The 22234-nt window shown below is 40.2% G+C and overlaps 1 protein-coding gene across 3 annotated transcripts in view; it reads left to right on the forward strand.

Annotated features, from left to right (window-relative positions):
* The first annotated feature begins 17239 nt into the window (after positions 1 to 17239).
* CELSR1 (cadherin EGF LAG seven-pass G-type receptor 1) overlaps positions 17240 to 22234 on the forward strand; it is an 81085-nt gene continuing 76090 nt past the window's right edge. For all 3 annotated transcript variants that reach the window (XM_053462153.1, XM_053462154.1, XM_053462155.1), the window contains exon 1: positions 17240 to 20765. In XM_053462153.1, the coding sequence (XP_053318128.1) occupies positions 17303 to 20765 (3463 nt within the window). In that variant the 5' untranslated portion in view covers positions 17240 to 17302. The remainder of the gene's footprint in view (positions 20766 to 22234) is intronic.

Consider the following 22234-nt stretch of genomic DNA (forward strand, 5'->3'; position numbering starts at 1 on the left):
AAGCAACGCTACAGTTTAAACTGCTCCAGAGCCTATCATAAGTGGGTTATCTTGACTATTAGTGAGTGAACAGAACTTAACTTGGAAGTTAAAAAATGTTAAAAAAAACCCACACAAATTATTAATGGAAAAAAGATATATTTCAATGTTTAATACATAATTAATTATTTCTACCTGATCACTCTAGGTCACTGATTATTGATTGTCTCACTGATCTATGTCATTTTCCTAAAATTATCACTTTAAATGATCAGGTTTGAAAACTGCAAAGCGCATGGTGCAACTTTGAACCTGCAACATTCAAAAAACATGCTCTACCCATGCATGTGAGGTATTGCTGTACTTAGTGGGCATTGCTGAATACAAATGATGATTTGTTTCTATGCTTTCACATACCCTGGGAAAGAAATCTAAAGATTGGTGCTAAAATGGTTAAATAATAACTGTTCAAATGCCCCTAGAAAAAATCTGAGTTGTAAACTTTCAAAAAATATATACTTTTTTTTAGCAGTTTTGCTTTTTTATAAACGCTATTGAGACCCAACTCCCAGTATTTTTTTAATCACATCTTGTAAAAAATCCATTTGTTAAACTGCAATGCACATCATTCGTATTTTATGTAACAACCATGACTAAAGGATCCTCTATGGGCCTTTCTTCTTTCCAAATAAAACACAGACGCAGATTGTTATTTTCAATGATGGTTTTAACTAGACACCGTTGCACTCCGTATAGCTCTGTTTGTGTGTATTTCTGAGAATCACATTGTTGAGAATCATCAGAACAGACTGGATCTTTTAAGGACTTGGTACTTAATTTAGGATTTACCCCTGTATTGTCCCTTTTTAATGTAAATCAATGCCAGCGAGTTATAATGTTCAATGATATTGAAATCTTCCAGTAAAGTGAATACACCTCAAGTCTTTTCTAGGTTATAGCATGAGATCTATGCAGTTCTCATCTAAAATTCCTTACTGGCTAATGCTACTAATGGATACAAACAATGTAATACTCCTGTGTTGCATTTATTTTCATTTAAAGTATCAGATCGTAATCATTATTAACCAGCTACCTGCAACACAGTTATCATTATTTGGTTTTCATAACCAGAACTATTGTACATTATTAAATCAGACAATTAACTCTGCTCTCTCAATTTGCTATTAGCTCACCTATTTTGTTCTAATACAAAAGGACATGTATTGCATATAAAGTGTTTCTATTAAAAACTAATTGTTGGCTCCACAAGCAAATATTTTCAGTGATTCTTTTAATACTGGTTTTCCTTAATTTCTTTATCTATTTCCATTGACCTTTCCTAGATCAACCCACCATTATGTATAAGGCAAGCCCTTCCAAGTACTGTGCAGAACACGTCACATGACAGCATGCGCATGTATAAAATCCACCCTCATCCAAACGCTTCTGCCAAGAAATGCAATTAGAGAAGCGCAGAAAGGAACCAGCCGTGACGTGTCTGCTGGTTACAAATCCAGGTGACGTCTGTAGAACTACACGTAGAATGGAAATGCATGGAGACAGGGATATGTAGCCATCAATAAAACAGCCTCAGCTCACACTGACATATTTGTTAAAGTTCCTAGAAATATGTATTTAATCATGTAAAACTTTATTCAGTGGAAACAGTTTAAGCCAAAGAAGCCGTTTTTTATGTGGTTAAACCTCCAGAGGAAAGGCTGGCATACAATTTCAAGTTCTACTTGCACAGTAGTGCAATTAATGTTTTGTGGAAAAGTGCCCTTAAGTACATAAACACTTAAAGACCCACTCAAATGATATAAAGTCCTTTCATAGTGTGTTAAAGTTCTTTTTATATGATTTTCTCTGTTGCCAACTTCTATAATTCTAGAATTTCAAGAAGGTCTACCACTTTGTAGAGCCCCCTTCAGGTGTAAATAACAGTTCTTATCTAACATGATTAGCTATAATTTCTCCCTACAGCAAGCTTCTGGTGAGTAGCCTTCACAGAAAAGATATATGTAGATAAAGCAATCCAGAACAAAACCACCTTCATAAAGCAAAAAAACTGCAATTATGTAATAATCATTTAAACAAATGACTTCATGCTTATATTTTTACGTATGCTTAACAATAATTTGATTCATCTCTGAAACTATGACTTTGGTCGCTTGTTCCTTATTCAATCTGGGTGTCTTCAAAATGTTATACTCAAAGTTCATCAACCTAAGCATGACTTCAGTTGTAACTATACATGTCATATATTACATGTAAAACAATTTCCATGACATATACATATACCAGACAATATTGTCCATGTTACTAATAAATTGGTCCATAGTTAGTAATAAAGTTAGTATGTTGGTGGAATGGAGTCTGGATACATTAAAACCCTGATGAGCCCATATGGACAAGTAGAGGAGCCTATGTAGTGTATGGTCTACAGTTTAGCAGCCCAGATCCATTTCTGGAGAAAGCATTCCTGGTGAAAGCTGTGCTGTTAGTGTTTCAAAACATACGGTATTGGGGTATTGGGGTTTTTTTTTTTTACAATCTTTAAATTAAAACATAAAAACTGCATATACAGGCAATTCCAGATCCATGGCCAGATTTTGCCAGTATCATTATAAAATAAGTGCCAGAGCGCTGTGACTGTCAGAAGGAAGAACAGTAGATCACATTGCAATCTGGTCATGATCTAAGGACAGATACTGTTATAAATGGAAGCATCTTTTAAAGGCTGTAATTGCTGTTCCATTAGCTTGGAAATAGGAGACAAAGACAAGTACAGAATTGCCTAAGAAACACGTACATTGATTTATCCCCCGTAGTTTGATACATCTGCAAAGTGTAAATAAACAATGTTCGGAAACGGAATTTGTTTCACTGCATGAAGTTGTGTACTACTAAGTTTATCTTAAAACTCCTAAGACATCTAAGTAATATCACAACATGTTCACACAGTACTGTAACACTCCAGAGAGACTTGGGGAAAGACATAAAGCACTGACATTTCCAAAGTGTTTACATATCTTTTAATGGAATTAAAATTTCTGCTTATAATTTCTTTTTTTATTGTTTAGCTAGTGAAATTAGAAAAAATCATGGAAAAAAGTTAATATTCCACACCAATAATAATTCCCCAACTTCAATATTTAGGAAGTGTTACTAGAAAATGTACACATTCTGTAATGGATCATGGTTTTCCATCAAAATATATACCAAAAAAATAATAAAATATAATTCCGGTTTAAATTCTAAAGGGATATTTATTGGCGGTGTAATAAGGGTATAATTGAAAGGGTGAAGTGTATTTGAACTCATCTAGGACTGTGTGTTTTGTCTTTTAGTTGGAACCTTCACATTAGGAAATAATAAAGTGTAATAGTTGCGTTCTAAGAGACCCTTCACTGACCTGCACTAATCCATCCAGAACCATAAGCACTGTATAGCAGAATATGATTCCATGCAGGATGTAATAATGCCATTTATATGGTCCATTATATGGATCCATTCCAATGACTCTGTGTTCTTGTGCTCGTGGTGCCAAAACAACCATGCACTGTACATTCCAATGAGAACACAATAAATACTAATTAAGCAGGAATAAATGAAAGCACTTTGGTAGTTATGTATTGTCATTATAAAGCATTGGTATTTTGCAGTTGTCACGTTTTAAAGAACTTTGCAAACTGTAACACATGTGCAAAGAATTAGGTGTCTAAATGAAAAGGTGCAAAATCACTCTTTAAAAGCCTGTGCATATTATGCATAAACATGGTATTTATAACATTGTGTTGCAAGTGTAACTGTAGGCATTTCTTCTATAGAGTGCTTGCAACACATTTGTACATAACCTTCTTTATGCATATATACACCGATCAACCATAATATTATGACCACCTGCCTAATATTGTGTAGGTCCCCCTTTTGCCACAAAACAGCCCTGACCCACCGAGGCATGGACTCCACTAGACCTCTGAATGTGTGCAGTGGTATCTGGCACCAAGACGTTAGCAGCAGATCCTTTATGTCCTGTAAGTTGCGAGGTGGGGCCTCCAGTGATGCATCCTGGTGCCATGTGTTCTCCAGGTAAGTGACGCATACGCACCCGGCCATCTATGTGTTGTAAAAGAAAATGTGATTCATCAGACCAAGCCACCATCTTCCATTGCTCCGTGATCCTATTCTTTTGCTCAGGTTCCCATGGTAGGAGCGTTCGTCAGTGGACAGGGGTTAGCACGGGCACCCAGAATGGTCTGCGGCTACACAGCCCCATACGTTGACACCTGACTTTTTCAGCAATTTGAGCTACAGTAGCCCTTCTGTTGGATTTTACCATACCGACCAGCCTTTGCCCCCCCCCCATGTGCATCAATGACCCTATTGCTAGTTCACCGCTTTTCCTTCCTTGGACCATTTTGATAGGTACTGACCACTGCAGACAGGAAACACCTCACAAGAGCTGCAGTTTTGGAGAGTCCCTGACCCAGTCATCTAGCCATCACAATTTGGCCCTTGTCAAAGTCGCTCAGATCCTTACGCTTGCCCACTTCTCCTGCTTCTAATACATCAACGTTGAGGACGGAATGTTCACTTGCTGCCTCATATATCTCACCCACTGACAGGCGTCATTATAACAAGATTATCAGTGTTATTCACTTCACCTGTCAGTGGTCATAATATTATGGCTGATCGGTGTATATATTAACCAAAAAGGCTCTGTTTTAGGTCCCCTTCTGTTCTCTCTTTACACTACCTCACTTGGCAAACTGATCTAATCCTCTGGCTTGTAGTACCACCTGTATGCTCATGACACCCAGATCTACCTACCCTCTCCCGATCTCTCTCCTTTTGTCTTAGAACGTGTAACTAACTGTCGGGTTTGTGTATTATATTTACCCAAGGTTGGTTAATATTTAAACTACAGCTGTATGTACTTAAGGTACTCAAGAATTACGGTATAAATGTTATTAGCTTAGGCTGTTACCTGCATCATGATGACTTTATGTTTCATGCATATTATGATGTTTTATATTTTTTTTCTCTCCAGAACATAAACAGAAATGGAACATTTATCAGAATATTCTGGAATTCTCACAGTTGCCATTCATGTTCATGTTTCAGGCTCTCTGCTTTATTTTAAATCTGATATCTGCCTAAAATTTAGATTAACATACTCCTTAAATTGTTTACATGTTTATTTGTTATTAAAATGATGAAATCGTAATACATAAAAGATCAAAAATACCCTGTAATGCTTACATTAGATGAAACAGTGCATTGTAGACTTACAAGAAACCAGCAGGGGTCAACAGAGCCCTAACTATCGCATTGCAGAGTATATGGATAGCATGTGGATTTCTGTAGGTGAAGAGCGGGTGCATCCAGGGCCGGCCCGACAATGGAGCCGAGCGGGGCAACCGCTCCAGGCAGCACTTTTGAAGGGTTGGCACTTTGCCCCAAGCCTTTTTTTTTTTTTTTTTTTACTTACCTTTCAGCAGTCCTGCGGCGAGTCTCCCTGTTCGGTCTCGGTGCCGGCTTGTAATGCTGAGTGCCGGAAGATTTCCGGCGCTCAGCATTACAAGCCGGCACCGAGACCGAACAGGGAGACTCGCCGCAGGACTGCTGAAAGGTAAGTACAAGGGGGGGGGGAGTAGTAGATAAGGGGGGGGGGCGGCATTTTAAAATTCGCCCCAGGCGGCATTTTTTTTGTATAGTGATTGATTTACTCACTAAAATAGTTTCCAGGTGAGTTACAGACTTTTTAAAACATTATAAAGGACCAGCGCCATTGTGCTTTTGTACCAGAAGAGCTTAGTCAACAATATATAATCTGAATGTAATAAACCCACTGTACAGCAGAACTTGGTGGCGTTATATAAAACAATAAATAATAATAATATTTTTAAAGACACTCGCTGAACCTGGCATTATACAGGACCAGCTCAGATCTTTTTTGCAGGAGAACATTGGCATCATTTGTAGGTTGAATTTAACTCTCCTGCAAACCCCTGATGATTTGCAAATGTTTATTTCATTCAGGTAAATAAGGACCTGGTTCACATACACATGGGTTTAAGTTTTTAGGTGCATTACTTGAAGACCATTGTTCTTTTGCCATGGGTGGGGTTGCATCTTCAGACACATTGGGACACATTACACTATTTCATGTCATCAAAAAGTGCATTTTTAGACTAGATTCACTTTGCTACTTTGCCAAAATAGCATATATTGTATTTGATGGTGCTCTACAACATTCAGTTGTAATTCCATTTTAGATGAGAGTTTATCTAGAGATTCTCATAATCTCCAGCTTGTCATACACCAAAGTGATGCGTGGATAACCGCTATTATGAAGGGGCTGTATATTTGACAGGATATACTTGGCCTCTTTTTTAAAGACTTCAATAGCTCATTCTGCACCAGACTACTTGTCCATGTGCCTTAACTCCAGGTTTTACTGTAGCTTTTACAAATTACTTATGGTGATAAAAATGGCTTTTCAATAAATCATGTGAAGATCTCTACATTATGTTCAAATGCTTGTGATAGCCAGGGCTGGCCCTACCGTGGAGCAGAGTGGGGCCGGCCCTGGTGACAGCAATTTAATATCTAAATGTTGTAGTTGAAGAATGGGAAAAAATCCTGATCTATGGTTAAGGTGCAAATTCATGCTTAGTGTTTTTGTCTGATCATCCCAGGAATTGCAAAAAAAAGGAATTATATAAATACATATAGAGTATAAATATATATATAATTACTTTTTTTCTAAGGTCAGGACAAAGCTAAGAATAAAAATGGAATCAAATCAGACTTCCAAATGAATGTTGGTGATGAAGTTTGGAGAGTCTCTAAACAAAAAAGATTCAATTCAGAGGGGCCCCATCTCATGTACCAGTGATACAAAAGGATACATATACATAACCAATAAATCACTTTAAAGTTTGTAAATCAACAAAATGCATTGTGACAATGGATATAAATGTATACATTTTCTTAGGAGGAGCATGAAGATAATGGTGGCGCTATGCAGCTACTAAATCTGTTTAAATGGTATTTTGCTCATGGTTAAGAATATTTTGAATCTGGGTTTATTCAGGCTTGCAAAAAGACAAAACAAGACATATGTAACATTAGAGATATGCATCAGATATTAATCGTAAACCAGATTTCTAGGAAATGAAGGGCTGCATAACTCATAACTCTAAAGCTCTGCTCTAACGTCTAATGAAGAGAGGATGCAATCTCGCAATAGGTTCTTTAATACCCCTTGAATCTTTTAGATTTTTTCTGAAATGGGGAGATCTATGCCTCATCGCAGGCTTTTAGAGCCAGCCTCTTATTTAGGTGGGTTACAGGTCCTCCAGGATGTGCTTCTGGTGCCAAATTCTTAAGGTAACCTTGGCAGGTCCTAGCGCTGACCCCTGCTTTGAGCCTGGTGGCATCTAAGTCAGGTTCATAACCTATCAGTAATTACTATGTCCACAGCACAATTCTTAAACAATGTATTAGTAGATGCCTCACTTAAACAACCAGTGGCACCTCATTAAAATGAAGTGGGGAGAGCTGTGTGGAACATTGGAAATCTGACTTCATGAGCTTATGTAGTCATGTGAATGTGAGACAATAACAAGTCGGATTATTTCATTTTCGCTGTACCATTCATTTATAAGTGGATTTAAGAAAAGTAATTAACTTCTTAAATGCTGGCAGTTACATGTTTTCACCCAAGCCCCGAAGCTTTTTTTTTTTTAAATAGCTCAGTTGAAACCTGTATTTTCACTGCGTTTTACCAGCTTCCTTTGACGGGCGTTTCCACGCCAAGGGCAGGTATACTTTTAAATGGTGACAGGTTCCAGTCTGATTGCCCCATGCAATCATGTTCAAAAGAAATTGTGTGCAATCATCTGTCAGCACATTAGAATATTACACTCACTGTTAGTGTGCTTAGAGTAATTGTTGATCTAAAATTGTGCATGCACACAAAAGGTAATATTAATCGTTTTTAGGATGCCATGCCCAAGCAAAAATAATCTAATTTCCATCATAATCCAATGTGAAACAAAGGGAATCATGGTTAAACAAGTTCATCATTAAAAAAATGAAAACTAAATCTCCAGGTTTTAAGGAACGCTATACCTTTAGTAAGGAAGTTAACCCTATGACTGCTGAAATCAGTAGCCGGTGGTGGTAGAGCCAACATTATTTGATCAGTTTCTTGTGCTGAAAATCACTGATTTGTTTATTTTACAGAACCATAAAATGTAGAATTTGGGAAGAGTGACATTCAAGTTGTTAATTTCTGGGACTTTATATATATTAATGTTTATAGGATGGTTCTGAAGCTATAGTGTTAACATTGTAACATTTGTCTTGATATCGCATCATGAGGAGCAATGAAACTATCCCATCTAAAAGTGTCCATTCCATTCATTATTTTATCTTTCTGTTGACTAAATCTTTTGAAAATAAACATCAGACTTGTGCTAACGTGGAAACGTACAAACTTCACTTTTACAAATGTTTTGCCAATTTTTGTGTGTTCGTATTTACAAAGGGACAATCATAGATATATAAGTATACTTTATTAGGGTGAGAAGCGCAGACAGTATTTTGTTTTTTGTATAGATATATAAGTGTCTGATGCCATTTTAACTTGTCCGAAGCAGTTACAGACTGATGAGAGTTGGAGTGCGAGGCAATCAGCGACAGTGTTGAGGCTGAAATTTAGCTCATCTACCATACAGCAAGTGTCACTATTGTACTGTAGAAAATTTACAGGGTGGGATGGATTAGAGAAGCTGTATGTACTTTATTATTGATTTACTGGGACTAGAACAAAAGTTGTTTTCCCCACTGTTTATGTAATAGATTTTTTAAACTTTAAGGCTGCTTTTTCAACTTAAAAATTAACTTGGGGCCAATTATTCAAATATTGATCCTAATTTTTATTCAGTTGTGCTTTAGTAAAAACCCTATCAGCAAAACTTCTTTTGTGTTGTGCTCAACACAAAACTATAAATCATTAATAAATATTGGTGACAAAATTAGGCTGCTGTTCATCTATATTCATCTATCTTCTTCCTTACTTTATTTTGGGGGATTGGGAAAATTCAGTCCTGTACCAAGTAGCTGAATGTGTCTGCCTGCCAGTACCTGCCCCAGCCAAGTGCATTCCTATTGCTCCTCCATCTCCTTCCTTACTCTGAACTATCAATTATTTTATTTTGTGGAATATTGGGTAAATTTAACACGGTACCAAGTGGCTGCATGTGTATGTCTGCCAGTGCCTTCCCAGTACCCTACTACTGCTGCTTCTCTGTCTCCTTCCTTACTCTGAGGTGCTTAGTTATTTTTTTTGAATATTGGAGGAATTCAGTCCTGTACCAGTCCTGAATCCCCTATCTCCCATGTTACCATGTGTACCATATGTCTTGTACCACATGACTGGATGTGTCTGTCTGTCTTTGTCTACACTGTAAACAGGGAAAAGAAAAAATGTCGGTGCGCTAAGCTAGTCACAGGCTCAAATAATACAAATGTATAATACGAGGCCTACCAAACAGGTGTAAGCATGCTGCAAGAAACAGTGTATTGGCTGTACAATGTATAAAAAAACAAAAACTGTCTGCGCTTCTTACCCTTTGGCAACAAATATATAAACATAATATAAATGAGAGGTTTTGGTTATATGAATTGGCCAAAGCATAATTAAGCTCACCCGCCACGTCAAGGCACACTCTCAATAGGGTGAGAACCTACTCTTACTTTTAGCCTGTGACTAGCTTAGCGCACCAACTATTTTTCTTTTCCCTGTTTGCACATATTTGAGGTTGTTGGCTCCTCATCAGTTTGGTTGCAGCTTGCTGTCCAGGGGTTAATGGGGAGGAGGTTTAATTGCACCTCCCCCAACATATTAATAAGGTTTTGGTAGCAGTATAAACTGCTTTGTGTGCCCACTATGTAGGAGGTGAGAGTAGGTTCTCACCCTATTGAGAGTGTGCCTTGACGTGGCGGGTGAGCTTAATTATGCTTTGGCCAATTCATATAACCAAAACCTCTCATTTATATTATGTTTATACATTTGTTGCCAACTTTATTAGGGTAAGAAGCGCAGACAGTTTTTGTTTTTTGTCTACTCTGTACCCTGCCCTGCTTAATCTTCATCCTTACTCTGAGGGATCAATTCTTTATGATTCATCTTATTAATGTTGGGAGAAACTCCTGTACTGAGTGACTGGGTTTGTCTGTCTGCCAGTGCCCCTCTAGTGCTTTATCACCTTCCTTACTTTGAGGGATCAACTCCTCAAATTGCATAGGTAGACCCAAGGGGGCCACAGTACAATGGCCACCACCGAGAAAGATGGTAGCCAGCTCTAGCTGTAGGCATAAAGAGGCAAGTCCAACATAAATATTACCTCTTTATTTCCCTAATTTCAAGATAGAGGAGAGGTTGAGCAAGCTCACATCACATTGCCTCACAGGCTAAGGCTTCACCATGGTAAGTGGGTTGTTTGTGCCTGGGTATGTTAGTGGGGTGACTGTGTTTCTGCTTATGTGTGTGTCTGTGATTGTATGGTGTTGAGTGTCTGGTTGTGTTAGTGTGAGCATCTAGGTGTTATTTGTGTGGATATGTCACTATGTGTGGGGTATATTACTTTGTTTGTGTGCATGTGTGATAGTGCCCACATGTGTGTTAGTGTGGGTATGTTATTATGTGTGTGGGTATGTTAGTGTCTGTGTGCATGTGTGTTAAGTATTGAGTGTCTGGTTGTGTTTGTGTGTATGTGTGCATGTGACTTAATGTGCCTGGTTGTGTTAGTGTCTGGATATGTTAGTGTCTGGTTGTACTAGTGTGCGTGTTAGTGTGAGTGCCCCTCCTGAGCTGAGGCTGTGGATCCATCCCTGTGAAATTGGTTCAGATGATGGGACCGGTGGTGGTCCTGCAATGCAAAATGGGATCTGGACCTATTCTTGAGATGCTGCTGCTGCTGCTGCTGTAAGTGGTGAGTCCAGAAGGTGGCAGGGTACTCCTTCTTTGAAAATACCCATCCGAATTTTGTTTGTGAATCAAAAAAGCCCTCCAAATTTTCTCCCAAGCCTAAGCGGTGTTGCTTAACTTTTTAACATGACCTAACACATGCTATTCAGCAAAATGGGCTGACCACAGTAATACAATGCGATATGTAGCTACCACAAGGTTTTGTGGAGTGTTAATGTTATGCATATTCCTTAAAAAAAATAATATGTACTAAGCCTTTATTCAGTATATTATTACAGTAGCCAGGAGGTTTTCTCTGTTTTCAAAGAAACATTCTCCTCTTGCTTTATGTTTCTTTTTCCCTTTCTCATCTTCCTTCACAAATAAAACAAATATGTTGACTTAAACTACAGTGTTACCTAAACAACCATCAATTGTCATCACAACAGTCAATAATTTTTTGCATCCATAGTCATGGTGAATGTGCACTCAGCTGTGCAAAATCAATTAGCAGAGCCAATATAATATCTGGATAATGGTTTATATGGATATTAAGAGGTATATTGGGTGGGTCATCCAACAGTGGAACAGGAAAGAGTAAGGTTAACCCTAGGGTATTTAGCTCCCTGTGTGAACGCTCTGTCTCCTGCAGCCCTACCACATTTCTCATTGATTGCTCTGTTGTTATCACCCGTACTAGCAAAACATAGGAATGAAGGGAAGCTTCATCGATGTGGGTGGAGCTGAAACATAAAGGGGTGTGGTTTTCATTAAGCTCCTCCTCTGCCATATCCTCCAACACTCTTAAAACATAGGCATGGTTAGTCTGCCTAGGGGAAGTATGTCCCAGAAGATGACATTTAAAGGGACATTGTTAAAAACAAACATTTCATTTTAGTTTAATTAAAGATAATTAACGTAAATGTGCATTAAATTTTTGTTTTAAATTCTATCAAAATCTACTGTATTGTATATCTTCACGTTATGGTTAAATGGTACTTAATGCTTAGTGATGGAGTTAAACCTTCAAATCCCTATAAGTGCTTCAATATAAAAGATCAAACAGTTTTTACCTTAAATAACTTTATTTGACTCTTACAAAATCTGATGAATTAATTAGAGGTTGATATATGTTCAAGTGACAACCTGAACAGCCGCTACTTCGTAACTCATATGTTTTTAGATACGAATTTAGTTAAATTCTTCCCATGATGATAAAAACAATAAATTAACACCATTGCTTGGCTGGCTGTTATATAGTAACCTCAGATGCTGTTTTTGTGTTAGCAGAGTAATTATTCTTTACACAAGTATACTACATATAATATATAATATTATTGTCGAGGAACATTTTAAAGAAAATCTTTGTACTGGCTCATCAAATATCTGCTAAAAAAGTGTAATTATTGGGCTTAATTGTGTATTGTAGGGGATTCATTGTTATACAGTCTTCTATTCAATATGCAAGCTGGGTGGATCTGTAACATAGGTGGGAACAGTGTTATGCTAATTCAAACCCCCTTCACCCTACTCGTCTTTGCATGTTCTTCAGTGAAACAACACAATGTTCAAAAGTGTAATGATAGAAACCTAGTCACATAAACAGTGTGATGCAGCCAGAGCAAAGGAAGTTCTGTAGTTGCCCCCCCCCCCACAGACAGTAGAGATTCAAAGTACTTGCTTTTAAATGCTGATGAACCAGCGTGCCATGGCTTTTTGTTTAATGCTTGTATTGTAATTCATACTGGTAGACCCCTTTAATCATTATTTTCTTCACAGCAAGACACATTGGACACGATTCACAGATAAAATTTATATACTTATCACAAAAAAGTTGTGTCTTTCTCTGGGTCTCACTGACTGATATGGGGGTTGTGGATAATTTGGGCTTTCATATACAGTATGCATTTAAATCGAGCCACCCATACAATGAGAAGGGCTATGTTCTGTGCCTATATTTTGTCATCAGGGCTGACCCTTCATAATTGACCCTGACCCTTCGTAATTGTTTACTAGTTCTGTATATGACTCTACAGCATGCTGTGTTTTTAAATTGATTGTTATATGTAAAAGTTGGTTGAGTGCATTCTGGACCACTTCTAAAGCGAGCATTCAATATATTAACACATTTCCCGAATTCTCTCCAGGTTCACTAGAAAGACTAGGCCTAGCAAAGTTGTGGAAGGGGAGCCCCAAGGCTTCTTACTGCAAAAAGTGACCCTTTTAAAACCGACTTTAATCTGCTGTTTATTATATCTGCATTATTTTATCACTGAGTGTAAGAAAAGTGTGTATTTACATATCTCTGGCATTATCTCTGTGTTATGTCATTAGGCCAAAGTTAACTTTATAAATACCATACTCAACTTGATAATTTTCAAAGTTAAGTGCTATAAATAAAATTACAAAAGTACAAGACTAAAGTAAATATTGTATCAAGGAAAACACACTTTCAATGACAGCTGGAGATCAAAACCAAAACAGAGGTCAAATAGACAAAGTATGTGAAGAATAATTGATCTTTGTAACGTCACATCATTTCAGGCTTTTCAGTTTAGTGGATAATACTTGTGGTGTTATAACCCTCTCAGTACCTCTTAATGAGAGAGTGGGCTGCGTTTGGCATCTTAAAAGGAAACTCTTATTTTACTTAAAGTATCCGGTTAAAAATATGTTTTGTGCTGTTTTATTTTTTGCATAATATAATGTTTCAGACAGCTGCATATTAGCCATTTGTAGCCCAATCTACTTGACAAACACCCTGATTCCTTTTATCACCTACCAGGCACTCTGACTGATTAATGGAGAAACAGACTTCATTACAACTGCCATAAAGAATCAGCTTTGAACAGAGAAAGCCACGCAAAATATTACAACTGACAACAATGGCAGCCTACAGGTCTCTAGATAGAGGAAGTTTATTGGAACAAAATGAAATAAAACTAGGCGTTTTAATGCTAACCTACTTTACTGTATAGAACACTATCTTCTGTGCTCAAGGAGAAAATATTTTCTTCAATGGGATTTACCCTTTAATCTGGGAGACTATGCTTAGTCATGGGTAAACCATCCACACAACATAAAAATGTCACTTTACTACAAAAGCTCTGGCCTGACTGATGAGGGTATCATGTTTTATTAGAGATAATCATTTGGTGTATGCAAGATAATATTTCTGCCAACAGGACAATGCATTTCATGTTATGATTCTGACATTTGCATTAGGAGCACTTAAATGTTGTGCTATTGTGTATTTTGATATTAGTAATGTTTGTTTTTAAATTAGTAAGGCTCTCAGTTAAGCTCACGGGTTGGATTACATTTCTCATGATAAATGTATTACTGGCATTGCTCAAACTGTTCCCATAAACTGTAATAAAAATCTAAAATAAAAACATTACATGCTATCTTCAGCATTGTACATTTTAAGTGATTTGTAAACAATGTCATGTCATTTTCATAAGGCAAAACCTACAGTTCATGTCTCCTTGACGTACTCCTGATGGGTCCTTCCAAGCTTGGGATTTACTGAAAAGGTACCTCAAACCTTTCCATCACAGGACCAGAAAGTATTTGATGGTAACACATAACACTAATACTAAGTGAACAAAATGTGCACACGAGGCTTGCTTGGTTTGGTACTATGAGCACTAGGACGAGAGCACTGGTAGAAGAACATTGATACCTAGGTGCAGTCACTAAGCTCAACATTTGCTGGTTAGGTAAAAATTTCCACTCGTGGGCCACTGTACATTGTAAAGGGCCAGTCCTAATGAGTTTCTAATGAGAGTTGTTAATTTGCCTATAATTAACCAATTCGCCTATTGATATTTAATTTCATGTTATATTTAGTATGTTTTTTGTTGTTGTTTCCACTGACCTTTATACCACAGTGTGCTGTTTGTATCACTAGCTACAAAGAAGTAAATATGTTCAAGGTTAACAACAAAAGAGCTGGTCTTAAATGGTAGAGTAGATAGGCCAATTGGTTCTTCTCTTGATCCATACATGTAATGTCAAGAGCCAAAGATTTGATGAAACAGTAGGTCATGGTAGCCATTAAGGAATAAGATAAGAACAAGATGGTTAGATGTCCAGAGGACAAAGACAAAGCGAGGGCTTATAAAAGACTGATGAGAAAGTGGGACAGAAACTGGAGCACTAGAGATTACTTTATCATTGGTATGAGAGCATTCGTTTTAATTGACGGTGATCACATTGTACTACACACAGTATGGAAAAATGCTTCTATGTGTTCTAGATGCACTGGTGACACCCATGTTTGCAGTGACACATGTGTCCTTAAATTATGCATACAGTATGTGTGAAACGTCCAGCTGCCTGCTTATGTATGACACAATGCAAAAACTAAGAAAATGTTATCCATATCCCAGCTGCATGGTTGGATATTCCAGCACTGAGATTAGGAATCAGTTGTGAATGCCAATGTTTTATTAAGTATGGCTGCAGATAAGTAGAGGAATGCAAGAGCTTGGCCTCGTTATACCACTTATTGTTAGCAGCTGTATTCTCTCAATTCGAAACCAAGAAGAAAACAGCTAACAAACCAACAATCTCCAGTGCCTACTCTGAATGTTATTTATGGCAGCAAGTACATGGATTTGGGTAATGCTTTCACGGTGAAAATATTTTAAATAATTTACAGAGATGCTTCCCTCTTATATAAAGCCAGATGGATGAACCCAGAGGTCCACCATCAAAGGACAGTTCAGTCGGTGCATTTTTAGAGATAGATAAGGCCCTATGTCCCCAGGGAAGTCATGGCAGTTGTATAGGTATGGCTTCTTTGAAACCACCACCCCCCTCCTTCCCCAAGCATTTTTCTCCACCAATTCCCAACCACCATACAAAGGCTAATTTAAAATAAAACTATTTTATTTTGAGTAAGCAGTCTTTGTGCCTAGGGACATACTGGGCTATAATATCATATCATATAGTTACTGCATCACCCATAATGGTTGTTAGATGACCCATAGGTTTGGTGACAATTTAAAGTACCCTTATCATTAAAAGTCAGGTCTCATTTTGTGGAGGGGACGATGGAATAAATACATCGTGTATTATTACAGAGCATCATGTTATTTTACATTTTGCCAGCAGGTGGCACTAGACCACATCTTCTTTCATGACATCCCGTTGAGACACATGGGGTGTGGCAGGCAAATCCCCTCCCTGGGGACGCTTCAGTGACCTACTGTCTCCATGGTAACAACAACTTACTCGTCTCATTCAACGTGTTGAACAATACATTTAAACTGAACTAAAAAAGTTTCTTTTCCCACTCGCACTTTCGATTTTTCGTGCAGCCTGAATCCTGTGTCTCGGTAGGGTGGCATAGGATTAAAATACTTGCTTTTATAGATCAGTAAAAACTGTAGTCACACACCTAAAAAGTGACATTATTTTGACCACAAATTCCTTAGAATCGTTGCAAGTTATCCTTTTAACCACTTAATGATCAGAAGTGTTTATGTTAAAAACATGTTTTCGCTTTGTATCTAATAATATTTACAGTTAACCATTTCAAAGCCAAATACAATGGCTTCTTTTGGTGATGGGAATATATTTATAGAAAATTCCCCTCCCCCACATCACCGGGCACTCCTCCCCAAACTGTCACTCGTGGATTTATGGGTCACGCTGTTCGTGCTTCTTCATACCCTCCTTTATATAAAATGCCCTGCATTAAAGCCTCCAGGCCGTGGTGTTAACCCGCTATTGTCTGGAATCCCCCGTTGGCACCATGTGCAGTTTAGGGAGGGCTTCATTTTAGTTGAAAGAAGAGGGGACAGGTGCAGGCAGCAGCCTGTGTTGGGGGTGGGGGGGTCTTTACAATCCCATCCGGGAAACACTGGAAATACAGCTTTTGAAGAAAAGGGGGCTGATTGGCAAACAGTGAATGGAAAGAAGTTCATACGAGAGAGTTGGGGAATAAGAACGAGAAATATTAACCCAGGGGGCAGAATCCGTGGCAGTCGGTTGCAGTCTATTAAGCATCGGCTCCATCTCTGGCATGTAGTGGGTTAAACGCCCGGCTGGCATCGTGGGCATCCTGTGCCCGCTGTTTCGGAGAAAGCCACGGTCCGCTCCGGCACAGGGGAGGATGGGGGTTGCTGTGGGAAGCTCCGGACAGGGTGAATAGATAGAGCAGGTTTATGCTAATCAGCTCCACAGTGGGAGGGGGAGGAGAGGAGCGGCACAGGGTGAGAGGGGGATGGAGCCATTTTGAAATCACTTTTGAGAAGTACCGTGGAAATTAAAGTTGAGGTGCGGGTCCGCCCCGGTATGCCGCCCCCCAGCCCGGTGTGAGGGGTGCAGATGGGCCGAGGCAGAAGATCTGAGCGGGAGATGTGGGCGCCGTGCGTGTGGATCGCTCTTCTTGGGCTGCTCCAGCCGGCTGGGGGACTGGATGTGCATCTCTATCCCGGGACCCCCGGAGGAGCTAACCTGTCTATGGGAGCGGGGTGGACTTATCACTTGGAGGGCTCCCGGCAGATGATGGAGACCGTGGAGGTGACCGAGCTGGGGCAGCTGAGGCTGACTTCTGGGGCAACTTGTAAGCGACTTTCCAGCCTCCCGCAACCTGTGTCTGCGCTGCTGTCCTCCCGGAGGGAGCTCACCTCCATATCTCTACGGCTGCAAGTGTACGTGCACGGGCAGGACTGTTACACCAAGCACCGGAGGAAGAGCTCCTGGCCAGGGGAGCTTGATGTGGATATTGAGCACCTGGCTGCCCCAGGGGAGCCCCCGTACCCCCCGGACCTGTTGGACAGGACGCAGGAGCTGGTGGCCGCCGTGACGGGGAGCTCGGGATGTACAGTGAGAGGGTCACCCTCCTACCCAGACCAGGGTGGCAGCATAGATGCTAGAGGGCTTCGGGTGTTGCTCGTTTGCCCCACTCAGGACTCTTCAGGGCAGGTGATGGCGCGGGTCCGACTGAAAGCTGACGGAGAAGAAGCCAAGGTGGCCTCTTCCAGACGGAGAAGGGCAAAGAGGAATACAAATAGTACCCCTCAGTTCCAGCTATACAATTACCAGGCTTCAGTACCGGAGAACGAGCCTGCGGGGACACGAGTGACCACCCTGAAGGCTTCGGACCCGGACGATGGAGAGTCCGGCAGGGTGGAGTACTTCATGGAGGCTCTGTTTGACAGCAGATCTAATGACTACTTCGAGATAGATCCCGAAACGGGCACTGTTACCACCACTCAGCCACTGGACAGGGAAACTAAGGACACCCATGTACTGAAGGTGACGGCCACCGACTTTGGCTCGCCCAGGAGGTCGGCCACTACTTTCCTCACAGTGACAGTAAGTGACACCAATGACCACGTCCCCATGTTTGAGCAGTCCGAGTACAGGGAGAACATCAGGGAAAACTTAGAAGTGGGCTACGAGGTAATGACCATCAGGGCCACCGATGGAGATGCCCCTTCTAATGCCAACATGCTGTACAGGCTGGTAAACGGCGACGGGGTGAATGCAGTGTTTGAGATAGACCCCAGGTCAGGGGTGGTCAGAACAAAGGCACAGGTGGACAGAGAGTCCGTTGCTGACTATCAACTCATAGTGGAAGCCAATGATCAGGGGAAGGACCCGGGCCCCAAAAGTGCCACGGCTACCGTCTATATCTATGTAGAGGATGAAAACGATAACTACCCTCAGTTCACAGAGAAGAGGTATGTGGTGCAAGTGCCTGAAAACGTCAGCCCCAATACTCAGATACTGCAGGTCCAAGCTACGGACAGGGATAAGGGCAACAATGCCATTGTCTACTATAGCATGGTAAGTGGCAACATCAAAGGCCAGTTCTTTATCCATTCACTGACTGGGAGCATTGATGTCATTTACCCCTTGGATTATGAGGCCATCAGAGAATATTCCTTACGGATTAAAGCGCAGGATGGTGGGCGGCCACCACTAAGCAACACAACTGGCATGGTGTCAGTGCAGGTCATTGATGTGAATGATAATGCACCTATATTTGTTAGCACCCCATTTCAAGCTACTGTCTTGGAGAATGTGCCCATTGGTTACTCGGTAGTTCATATCCAAGCCAACGATGCGGATTCCGGTGACAATGCCCGCATACAGTACAGCCTCACTGACATTCCTCCAAATTTCCCCTTCGCGATTAACAATAACACCGGCTGGATTACAGTGTCTGCCGAGCTGGACCGAGAAACAGTGGAGCTCTACACCTTTGGAGTAGAAGCCAGAGACCATGGGGATCCCATCATGACGTCATCGGCAAGCGTAACTATAACAGTACTGGATGTGAACGATAACAACCCTACCTTCACTGAGAAGGTCTACCAGCTGAGGCTCAACGAGGATGCTGCTGTTGGGAGCAGTGTCCTCACCATGACTGCTGTGGACAAGGACGTAAACAGTGTTGTGACATATCAGATCACCAGTGGGAACACCAGGAACCGATTTGCCATAACCAGTCAGAGTGGCCATGGGCTGATAACCCTAGCACTGCCTCTGGATTACAAGCAAGAGAGACAATATGCCCTAACTGTAACTGCATCTGACGGCACCCGCTCGGACACTGTCCTAGTATTCATCAATGTGACAGATGCCAATACCCACAGGCCAGTATTTCAGAGCTCTCATTATACAGTGAGTGTGAGTGAAGACAAACCCATAGGCACCTCTATAGTCACTATAAGCGCCACAGACGAAGACACAGGGGAAAATGCCCGAATAACATATTTCATGGAGGATAACATCCCCCAGTTTAGGATAGACCCTGACACAGGTACGATCACAACACTCATTGAACTGGACTATGAGGATCAAGCTTCCTACACCTTAGCTATCACGGCCAAGGACAATGGCATCCCACAAAAATCTGACACCACCTATGTAGAGATCTTGATTCTCGATGCCAATGACAACGTCCCACAGTTCCAAAGGGATAGGTACCAAGGTTCTGTGTTTGAAGATGTTCCACTTTCCACCAGCGTGCTTCAGATCTCAGCCACCGACAGAGACTCTGGGCTTAATGGGAGGGTCACTTATACTTTTCAAGGAGGAGATGATGGAGATGGAGACTTCTACATAGAGCCCACCTCAGGCATCATCAGGACATATCGAAAGCTGGATAGAGAAAATGTGCCGGTATACAACCTAAAAGCTTATGCAGTGGATAGGGGCAACCCTCCTCTGAAAGCTCCCGTGGATATTCGTATCACAGTGCTGGACATCAATGACAACCCCCCGGTGTTCGAGAAGGACGAGCTGGATATCTTCGTGGAGGAAAACAGTCCCGTGGGGTCTGTCGTGGCCAAAATAACAGCCACTGACCCAGATGAAGGTACCAATGCTCAGATAATGTACCAAATAGTGGAAGGAAACAACCCGGAGGTTTTCCAGTTGGATCTGTTCAATGGAGACTTGACAGCTCTGGTAGACCTGGACTATGAAGTCAAGACAGAATATGTCATCGTGGTCCAGGCGACCTCTGCCCCTTTGGTCAGCAGGGCTACAGTCCACGTGAAATTGTTGGATAAGAATGACAATGATCCTGTTCTGCAAGACTTTGAGATCATATTTAACAACTATGTGACCAATAAATCCAACAGCTTTCCAACAGGAGTAATTGGCAAAATCCCTGCTTATGACCCAGATGTCTCTGATACTCTCCATTACAGCTTTGAGCAAGGTAATGAGTTAAACCTTCTCATTCTGGACTCCTCCACTGGAGAATTAAAGCTCAGCCGGGACTTGGACAATAACCGACCTCTGGAAGCCCTGATGAGGGTCTCAGTTTCTGGTAAGTGAAGCCAACATTTACAACTGATTTGTTTCTTTATGAAATTGTTACAGTTTGGTCCCTACAACTTCATAGTTTTGTCAGCTATGCGATGTTATCTGTTTAAAAAAGATGAATTATGTAAACCGAGGAAGTGCAGTATAAATTTGCTTTGACATATTTGCAGAGGTTACTAAACACGATCACCTTTCAGGAGGAAATGTTCAAGTAACTATAGCTAATCAGCCATAATGTTTAGAATATAGCACAGGGCAGATTGGTCATGGCTATAGAACCCTCCATGGCTATGTAAAATGCTCTGTCCTTCATAACATTCATCTGGTGAAGTTAGCAATCTCAGAAGTAAAGTTCACATGTGGAGTAATTCATGCATGTATCTCACTAAATACATCCCTACCACCTCAGTTGGGTAGCTCTTCCATGCATCTAACATTATAATGTGTCATCTTGTTTTGCACTCTACCAATACCTAACATGACCTGTTTGAGTTTATGTAGAACATTCATATGTTCACACTGCTACTAATACACTGTGTATGGGGTAGCAATTTGCATTAATAAGCTTGGCTGGAGATGGAAGAATAAGACATGCTCAAAAGTAGCTCTTTAGATGTGGGTTGTGGACACCTGGATTAGTTTTGTTATTTTGGTTGGTAGATTTGAAACATTTGAACATACTGTATACTTTGATTAACATTTTAAAATATGTTTTGGAATTCTTACAAGTTACTTTCCCAGACAAATCATAGTAAAGGCTAAGAGCACTACTCCTTGTCATGCTCACATGTTCCCTATGTTTCCCATGTTTCTCAGGCTTTAATGTAGACTCCACAGTGTTCCAAGATGGATAAAAGCATTAATCTTGCCAGGCCAATGTTTTGGTCTTTTAGAATTTACAGGTGACTATTTTTCACATATAAAACTATTTTATGCCCAATTGATGACATTGAAACGGTGTCACTTTGATTAGTTTGACTTATGTAATTCTAGCTAGTGCACATATTTTTGTACTGTCAAATGAAGCGATCATTTGGTGTCTTTAACTTGTCAACAGGTGACTTAAATATGTATTTAATAACCTGGCAGCTGGAAGGAGAGCTGAACTTTTCAACTGCTTGGCATCAGTATACATCATAAAGGAAAAACCCTGGTTAGCTTTTCCTTTAATAAGTGCTGTGATTGCCATGCAATTACATTATTATTATTATTATTATTATTATTATTTATTGTTTTATATACCGCCATCAAATTCCATAGAGCTGTACAATGGGTACACAGTACATAACATATAGTATATAACATAACAATCTGGCTTACAGAAACAACTTTATGATACTGGAAAAGAAGTCCTGCAAAACCCCACCTTAGCCAATACACCTTTTATTGTTCAAGCAAAATTGATTCTGTTTATTAAGGACAATGTGGTACGGTCAGCAGGGATGATCTTGATTTTTAGGGGATTATTCTAAA

This window comes from Spea bombifrons, chromosome 4 (assembly GCF_027358695.1).
Source record: "Spea bombifrons isolate aSpeBom1 chromosome 4, aSpeBom1.2.pri, whole genome shotgun sequence".
Classification (NCBI taxonomy): domain Eukaryota; kingdom Metazoa; phylum Chordata; class Amphibia; order Anura; family Pelobatidae; genus Spea; species Spea bombifrons.